The sequence below is a fragment of the Antedon mediterranea genome, chromosome 10 (assembly GCF_964355755.1).
Source record: "Antedon mediterranea chromosome 10, ecAntMedi1.1, whole genome shotgun sequence".
NCBI lineage: Eukaryota > Metazoa > Echinodermata > Crinoidea > Comatulida > Antedonidae > Antedon > Antedon mediterranea.
Genome location: NC_092679.1, coordinates 9954904 through 9963525, shown reverse-complemented (window position 1 = coordinate 9963525; position 8622 = coordinate 9954904). Strand labels below are relative to the sequence as shown.

Below are 8622 nucleotides of genomic sequence, written 5' to 3'. Positions count from 1 at the left end.
TCATGTTTACGCTGATGACACTCAGATATATATATCGTTTAAACCTACCATGACAAAGGGTGAATTATCAATTGATTTGCTTGAAAAATGTATCTCTGAAATTCGTGTCTGGATGGCCAAAAACTTTTTGAAACTTAATGATGATGATAAGACTGAGTGCATTCTATTTGGTTCGCAAAAACAATTAGAGAAAATTCCATCTAAGAGGGTTTCCATTGGTAACTTTTGTACTAAAAATACTACACAAGTTACAAATCTTGGTGTAATTCTGGATTCTAATATGACAATGACGGCTCATAATTTCTAAAATTACGTCTGCATCGTCATATCATTTAAGAAATATTCAAGGCATCAGAAAATACTTAAATCGTGCAGCTGCTGAGCAACTTGTACATGCATTTGTTAGTTCGCGTCTCGATATGTGTAACTCCTTGTTATTTGGTCTCCCACAAAAACAACTCCACAGGCTTCAGCTGATTCAAAATACAGCGGCACGAGTTGTTAAAAACTACCAAGATATGCACCACGGCAGTTTCCAGCGAGACAAAAAGTGGTGAGCCCTCTATAGTTTCGATGCTCGCTTTTTCTTATTTTATGTTATAGAGGGCGCTAGTTTAAATACCCGGAAGACTATTTTTAATACCCTGGTAAAAGAGAGGGAATAAACTGACCAATAGACAGTGTTATAATTGAAAATTTAATGAATATTCATGTTATATTCGAAGAAGAAGGCATGTAATTGATATTCGAAGCCAGCGGTCACTCCGTTTCTCAAGACTTCACCAGATATGAGTATTGAAATCTTACGTCTATTTTGCGACAAAAAACAGTAAAAAATAGCAGTTTAATTACAGGGTAATGGTGAGGTTATATATTTTTTTTGCAATTTACATAAACATCGGCGCCTAGTCGATGTGAAAATTCAAAAACTTGATAAACAATATTTAAAAAATCTCGCTGACGTCTAATCCAGTTTAATAATTATATACACAGAAAGTCGGGGCCCATTTGCCTGTTTTGCACACGTGGGTGTGCTGCTAAAGGCCTAGGCCTAACAAAGGTTTGTCACCAAGTACTAGGTTTAAGCCACGAAAAATAAATACTGTATAGGCCTAGGCCTAGAATAATATACTCTTAGTAGGCCTAGCCCAAGTATATGTCGTTAAGAGGGGAAATCAGCAGGGCCAGGCTTAGTAACAGCTCTATCTAGCTAGGCTAGGCCTAATTTTTTAATATGGTACCATCAAGACATAGGTAGGCCTAGGAGGATAGGTATACTTACTAACTAGCTTTCATGAGGGCCTAAGTTATTCTACAGTAGAAAATGTGAAAATATCATAGTCTATCTTCCTATGGCTTGAATATTACTAAACTATGGCAGCAACAGCATTGCATTTGTAGAATAAAAAATAAAATTTTGATTTTAATTTTGACAGTATAGTCCTAATAATAATATAATATTTCATCATGTATTTCAATCGCTAGTCCACCATTTTTTTAAAATAATGATGATAAATATTTATAATTCAAAAATTGTACTACAGGTTCCAAAAATACCACCAACACAAACAAGTACGACTACTTTATTGATGCAAGTGTGGTTCATAAGAGAATCCATAATAAAGAAGAAGATGGCACTCCGTCAGATTTATCAGTAAGCCTATATTTTCTTTTATTTCGTATTCATTGTCGTGTACTTTATTCTTCTTTTTCTGAAAAATATAAACAGGTTTATTTAATTTTTGGTGAGCAGGGAGCTAAAAAGCACAAATAGTGTAATCAATAAAGTGTAAATTGTTACCAATTTTTCTTCTTTTGGGTTCAACTATTTCTTCTATTATGCATGGCTGAGTGGTAATTGCATGTGACCGCATCATGGATGTTAACTGTCCAAGTCTGTCATGCATCCCAGCAACTGTTCTTTTCCTTTTATTAAGCGCGGCGTGAATAGACTCCCCACCTTGCTCGCTAACCAGTCCCAGACCAAATCTCCAAGCCTTTAATTGGGGAATGACATGTTCCTCGAGCATATGTAATTTTGGAGATATACTTTTGTTGGTTTTTCGATATTCCTCCATAAAGTCTTTTATGGCTTCATCTGAATTTTTTTTTGTAGAAGAGAAAAGAAACAGTTGCAGTGTGTTGTAGGAAAAGAAACAATGGCATGTCTAAGGAATACCTTGAAAGGTAAGCATAATTACATTACCATTTCTTTGAATATCAACATCTGTGACAGGTTTTGAATTATTCAAGTTGTTGTGAACCCTAGAAAATTTTGAAAGGAGTGCATCGTACTTGGTGACTAATTCTTTTACTCTTTTGTCAATTAGCTGAATTTTTCCGATAGGAATCTCAGCTTCTTGAATTTTCATTTCATGTAGTGGAGCATTCACTAGTTCATTCCTAACGTGGTCCTATTAAAAACAAATATACATTTTAAAAACTACAATTTTAATAATTAACAGTTGAAACAATATCAATTAAAAGAATAGTTAATTTACCTGACAACATTTATGAACATGGTTACCAATAAATGATTTACCATGATAGGCTTGCCGTTGGATGCGATTTTTTTGTAGCACACGCTCCAGTGATGTGACAATTGGACCCGTTCCAAATGGAAGCCCATTTTCCATGCATTTTGTCTGTAAAATAAAATATAATACAAGTTTTGTCTTTAGAGTATGTGTGTGTGTAGATGCGTCTTGCCAGACACATACATGTCATTTATTGTTTGAGTAACTTACCAGTGACTCAATCTCTTCTCTCAATTTGACTATCTTTCCCACATTGGTAATGATGCTACCATCAACACTTCCTTTAAGATAGATTAATGGCATTGCATCCTCCATCTCAGTCAACTTTAATTTCTTTTCTTCAATCTTTTCTTTGATATCAATTTGTGTTTGGATCTGATGTTGAATTATTTTATCAAACTTTGATTCAGAAGTGTCATCAAGTTCTCCATTTTTCCTTAGGGAATATATGAGGCAATCTATGCTGTGCGCCTCCGTCTCAAGCATATCAAAGAGCTTCTTGAATATGCCCAATGACAAGTGCAGGCTAGGAACAGACACCTAAAAGATATAAATTTTAATACCAACAGTGCCATATAATGAAGTAAGTACATTTGTTTCTCTAATATAAAGATAATTAAAAACAAAACTGATGTACTTACATGATCTACCTCAATTGATACTAAGGGATTATTAACAACGCTCATGGAAACATCCTTAGATCGGCTTTCAATTCCGCCATCTTCCATAAACATTCTATAGTTGGCTCTGATTGAAGCCAATGATCGCTGTTTGGCGGGTGGTGCCTTTAATTGCATTTCTGCTTTTGGTTTTTCACAAAAGAGACAGCAGTATCGAGCTAAAAGTATTCAAATTTTTTCACAATGTTTAAAAATGCTAAAATATGCAGTAATACAGTATAAATAAAATTGGCTTAGAAAGATTTTGTATAAATTAAATGATGATAAAATAATTTAATAGTTTACCATTTGGTCCATTTAATCCATAGAGTTTTGTTAGATATTCATAGTCCCCAAAACAGAAAACTCTCAGTGTGTAATTGCTGAAAGAAATTATACATATATTTTTATTTTATTACTTATATACGCATCCACATAATTGTTAAGTTGATATACTAGTTGTATTCTTACCGCCATTTTTCCCCGTTCAAAGCAACAACTTGGTGGGCCACTTCCGGAAGAGTCCGGTTAATATTAAACATCATGTCAGGGGCATCAAATATTAGTACGACGATGATGTTGTTAATTGAATTTGGTTTGGCGAGGCTACATATCTGTACCTCATATTTGGTACTTCCACCTCCCTTATCCCCGCCAAACTTTATCCAAATCTCGTTATTATTGGGAGATAGGTTGTTCAGTCTGTAAAAAATTTAGTAAATATTAATTCAGTTTTTAATTAATTTCTTTTAACTTTTATTTCCATAGCAAAATCCATAGGAACAAAAGTAAAGTCCTAAAAAGTAAGTTCTACACTTTGTAAGCACATATTTAAATTTAACTTCAGCGTACCTTGAGTGTTCATCAAGATATGAAAATACAACTTTTTTAATGTTTTTCAGTTTGACAGTAGGCGTTGATCTTAATTCTATCCCGTCTGGGGACGTCTCAGACCTAAAACATAGCATTTCCATTGTGGATTCAAAATAATCCCCAATGAGATCATTTTGCCGCTGCCGCATCCTTTTCTCTGATGGTATTGTCCCCTTCTCCACATATCTAGTACATAAAAAATGATTAATAATGTAGTCTCGCTTTATTATTAGACATACTTGACTGTGTCTAAAATGCCTGTATTCATGCATGGTTTTATTTAATCACATAATTGTTTGTTTACCTTCTTAGCTTTCGTAGCTGGTTCCATGCCAGATGGCAGTCTGACACCATTGCCAGAGCCTTATCTGTATCTATAGACGAAGTTGATGCTATGTTGGCTGTTTTTAAGACCGCTTGACTCATATGTTTGGCTGAGTACACTTTTTGATGGAAATCACCAGCCTCACTATTGCCAACTGATTTTATGATGCTGCTGATGCTATTTGCTCGTCTTGAAACAGTTCGAGAACTGGCCTTATCGCTTGAGACTTTGGTGTTTGGTATCATAGCAATCTTTGCTGGCTGTAGATAAGAATTGTATTTGTATGTTTTATGCTAACAATTCTGTTATAATAATATTAATCTACTTTTTATAACATGCAATATGATAATTACAGAATTTGTTTTAAAGCACTCACCCGACCATTTGTTGCAATCAGCATTTCCTTACTTTTCTTTAGTTGATTGTAAACAACTTTTTCTGCAAACGTTTGTATTGTTTGGGAGACATGACTATCTTCTAGTGATTTCTCTAACATTGATACAGCTTTTGAAACATTATGATAAATCACTTCTTTAGTTGTCTGGTGTTCACAAATATGTCTCTGATGTTGAGAGTATTTTATGAACTTATTGCACGAGCATTGTAATTCTAGTGATTTTAGAGACTCTATTACAATTTGGGAGGCGGGTTTAAATTCCAGCATGTGCATTGGCTTTGCGCACACAAGACATGAACATACGTTAACATGGAGGGTACTAAACAAATTATACATACAACTAGAACAATAGTGATGTGAACAGTTTGACTCAAGACTGTTGAAAGACAAAATCGAGTTGCATATTTGGCAAATGAAAGGTTCAGAATTGATTTTGTCATTGACTGTAAATTTTGATGGAATAACGTCACATTCTGTTTCAGAAAATAATGTGTTGAGTTTTACTTGTTTTAGTCTCTTACCTGGTTTTGACTGTTCTGATAATAAATAACATGTGAAACATGATTGTTGTGTGTGTTGTCTCCAGATGTACCTTTGAGTTGTGCTAACCTTGTTATAGCTTGAAAATTGACAGTTCTTGCAAATGAATGGTGGATGTACATCTTTGTTTTCATGAGTTAAATTGATATTTAAAAATGTCAGGACGCTATCTTTTACTTTAGTTAGGTCAAATTTTCGCTGATTTCGTGTTAACTTGACACCACATACACGACATAAATTACTCAATGCATATGTATGGTACTCCATTTCACAAGACAATAAATAACAGTAACATACCACATACAGTCAATGCAAAACCAATACACAATTCTTTAAAAAATATATAATTAACTTTGCCCTAGGCCTATTTTTACCTATAAAATCACTGGAATTTTGAACAGAAATAAGTCAATTTCAAATTTAGCTCAAATCAATTTGAAAGTAGACGTCAGCCTGAATTTTGAGCTAAATAAAGAATAAAGTCTCCGCTTTCACTTGGAATTAACGGTGTTGCTCGAAAAAATTGCAGAGATTTGCTATCAGACGATCAAAAGCTTGAACTTACCGCGACGATAAACTTTCGCCGTGAGGGCGCTATTTATGTAAATTTTCAGCTTTTGAAACTATCGCAAACATCGTTAAAATTTCGCTTTTTTAATAATATTTTTTAATCCTAGACAATTTTCCCTAATACAAAATACAATAACAAAGCAAACACTGTAAGATTCGAGGAAAACTTTATTAATTGGTCATTGTAAGACTGTATTTACTTCGTATGATACACTCTCTGTTTATAGCTAGCGAATGTAAACATTTCGCTCGATGTTGGTGGGCTATAAATAGCTGCTCAAGGCACGCGCCAGGCGTATCAATCAAAAGCGCGTTGTAAACACTTTGTGTCTCGGATATCGCGTTTGAAACTGCCGTGGCACACATATCAAATACCTTGGAAACTTTGCATTGGCTTCCTGTTAGGTACCGCATTGTTTTTAAATTATTACTCTATGTTTTTAAGTCTATTAATGGCATGGCTCCTGAATATATTTCTGACATGCTTAGGCTGTATGTTCCCAGACGGAATCTGAGTTCTAGTGATACGCTGCTTCTACATCAACCTAAGTCTCACCACTCATGGGGAGACAGAGCTTTCACCGTTACTGCTCCTCGTCTATGGAATGCAATACCAAGCTCTATCAGATTTTGCAAAACTTTTGATACTTTTAAAAAATTATTAAAAACACATTTATTCATTAAGGCATATGGAAATCATGAGGTTTCTTAAAGTTCTAGAATTTTATAGTATACTTTTTCCTGACCAGCATTATCTTATCTTGGTTGTTGTCTCTGAGCACCCGGTCGTCTGTGGCAAGGCAAATGTGTATCCTGTTCCTTTGTTTGGTCATCTAGGTAGGGGTCCGGGACCGCGACAGAACGAGAACGGATGGGGACCCTCCAAAGAAATTGCATTTTATTTGTCAGGCATTTGTATGATTTGTTTAAATTTTTTTTTTTTTAATGCGCCTTGAGCACTCTTGAGTGGTATGTGCGCTATAAAAACCCTGTTATTATTATTATTATAGATCAGCGAGAGAGAGATAGATCAGCGAGAGAGATAGATCAGCGAGAGAGAGATAGATCAGCGAGAGAGAGAGAGAGAGAGAGAGATCAGCGAGAGAGATAGATCAGCGGGGGAGAGAGAGAGAGATCGGCGAGAGAGAGATAGATCGCTGATCTATATCTCTCTCGCTGATCTATCTCTCTCTCGCTGATCTATCTCTCTGTCGCTGATCTATCTCTCTCTTGCTGATCATTTTCTCTCTCGCTGATCTATCTCTCTCTCGCTGATCTATCTCTCTCTCTCGCTGATCTATCTCTCTCTCGCTGATCTATCTATCTCTCTCTCGCTGATCTATCTCTCTCTAGCTGATCTATCTATCTCTCTCTCGCTGATCTATCTATCTATCTCTCTCTCGCTGATCTATCTCTCTATCGCTTATATATCTCTCTCTCGCTGATCTATCTCTCTCTCGCTCATCTATCTCTCTCTCGCTCATCTATCTCTCTATCTCTCTCCCGCTGATCTATCTCTCTCGCTGATCTATCTCTCTCTCGCTGATCTATCTATCTCTCTTTCGCTGATCTATCTCTCTCGCTGATCTATCTATCTCTCTCTCGCTGATCTATCTCTTTCTCGCTGATCTATCTCTCTCTCGCTGATCTATCTCTCTCTCGCTGATCTCTCTCTCTCTCGCTGATCTATCTCTCTCTCGCTGATCTATCTCTCTCTTGCTAATCTATCTCTCTCTCGCTGATCTATCTCTCTCTCGCTGATCTATCTCTCTCTCTGATCTATCTCTCTCTCTCTCGCTGATCTATCTCTCTCTCGCTAATCTATCTCTCTCTCGCTGATCTATCTCTCTCTCACTGATCTATCTCTCTCTCGCTGATCTTTCTCTCTCTCGCTGATCTATTTCTCTCTCTCGCTGATCTATCTCTCTCTCGCTGATCTATCTCTCTCTCGCTGATCTATATCTCTCTCGCTGATCTATCTCTCTCTCGCTGATCTATCTCTCTGTCGCTGACCTATCTCTCTCTCGCTGATCTTTCTCTCTCTCGCTGATCTATCTCTCTCTCTCTCGCTGATCTATCTCTCTCTCTCTCGCTGATCTATCTCTCTCTCGCTGATCTATCTCTCTCTCGCTGATCTATCTCTCTCTCGCTGATCTATCTCTCTCTCGCTGATCTATCTCTCCCTCTCGCTGATCTATCTCTCTCTCGCTGATCTATCTCTCTGTCGCTGATCTATCTCTCTCTCGCTGATCTTTTTCTCTCTCGCTGATCTATCTCTCTGTCGCTGATCTATCTCTCCCTCGCTGATCTATCTATCTCTCTCGCTGATCTATCTCTCTCTCGCTGATCTATCTCTCTCTCTCGCTGATCTATCTCTCTCTCTCTCTCTCTCTCGCTGATCTATCTCTCTCTCTCTCTCTCTCTCGCTGATCTATCTCTCTCTCGATGATCTATCTATCTCTCTCGCTGATCTATCTCTCTCTCGCTGACCTATCTCTCTCTCGCTGATCTATCTATCTCTCTCTCTCGCTGATCTATCTCTCTCTCGCTGATCTATCTATCTCATGCTGATCTATCTATCTCTCTCTCGCTGATCTATCTATCTCTCTCTCGCTGATCTATCTCTCTCTCGCTGATCTATCTCTCTCACTCTCTCTCGCTGATCTATCTCTCTCTCTCTCTCGCTGATCTATCTCTCTCTCGCTGATCTATCTCTCTATC

General features: G+C 36.9%; 1 protein-coding gene and 1 long non-coding RNA gene across 2 annotated transcripts; one reads left to right on the top strand and one right to left on the bottom strand.

The window, feature by feature from the left end:
• Window positions 1-543: 543 nt before the first annotated feature.
• On the top strand, window positions 544-1654 carry LOC140060151 (uncharacterized). The gene is made up of 2 exons (XR_011847288.1): window positions 544-861; window positions 1545-1654. It is a non-coding gene; the product is annotated as an uncharacterized lncRNA (long non-coding RNA).
• Window positions 1655-2427: 773 nt separating this feature from the next.
• On the bottom strand, window positions 2428-5453 carry LOC140060970 (uncharacterized). Its single transcript, XM_072107349.1, has 9 exons — window positions 5313-5453; window positions 4771-4956; window positions 4374-4654; window positions 4049-4255; window positions 3668-3898; window positions 3503-3579; window positions 3179-3375; window positions 2748-3077; window positions 2428-2645 (listed from the first exon to the last, which is right to left on the bottom strand). Exons 1-9 carry the CDS (start codon window positions 5451-5453, stop codon window positions 2493-2495), a joined length of 1803 nt encoding a protein of 600 aa, XP_071963450.1. The 3' UTR covers window positions 2428-2492.
• Window positions 5454-8622: the final 3169 nt, after the last annotated feature.

Bases quoted from the DNA above. Each gene is read 5' to 3' on its own strand.
- LOC140060970 (XM_072107349.1), bottom strand. From the start codon at position 5,453: ATGTACATCCACCATTCATTTGCAAGAACTGTCAATTTTCAAGCTATA. The intron at 4,655-4,770 runs GTGAGTGCTTTA...TCTTATCTACAG, and splicing joins TGATTGCAACAAATGGTCGG to CCAGCAAAGATTGCTATGAT. The intron at 2,646-2,747 runs GTAAGTTACTCA...TTTATTTTACAG, and splicing joins GAGAAGAGATTGAGTCACTG to ACAAAATGCATGGAAAATGG.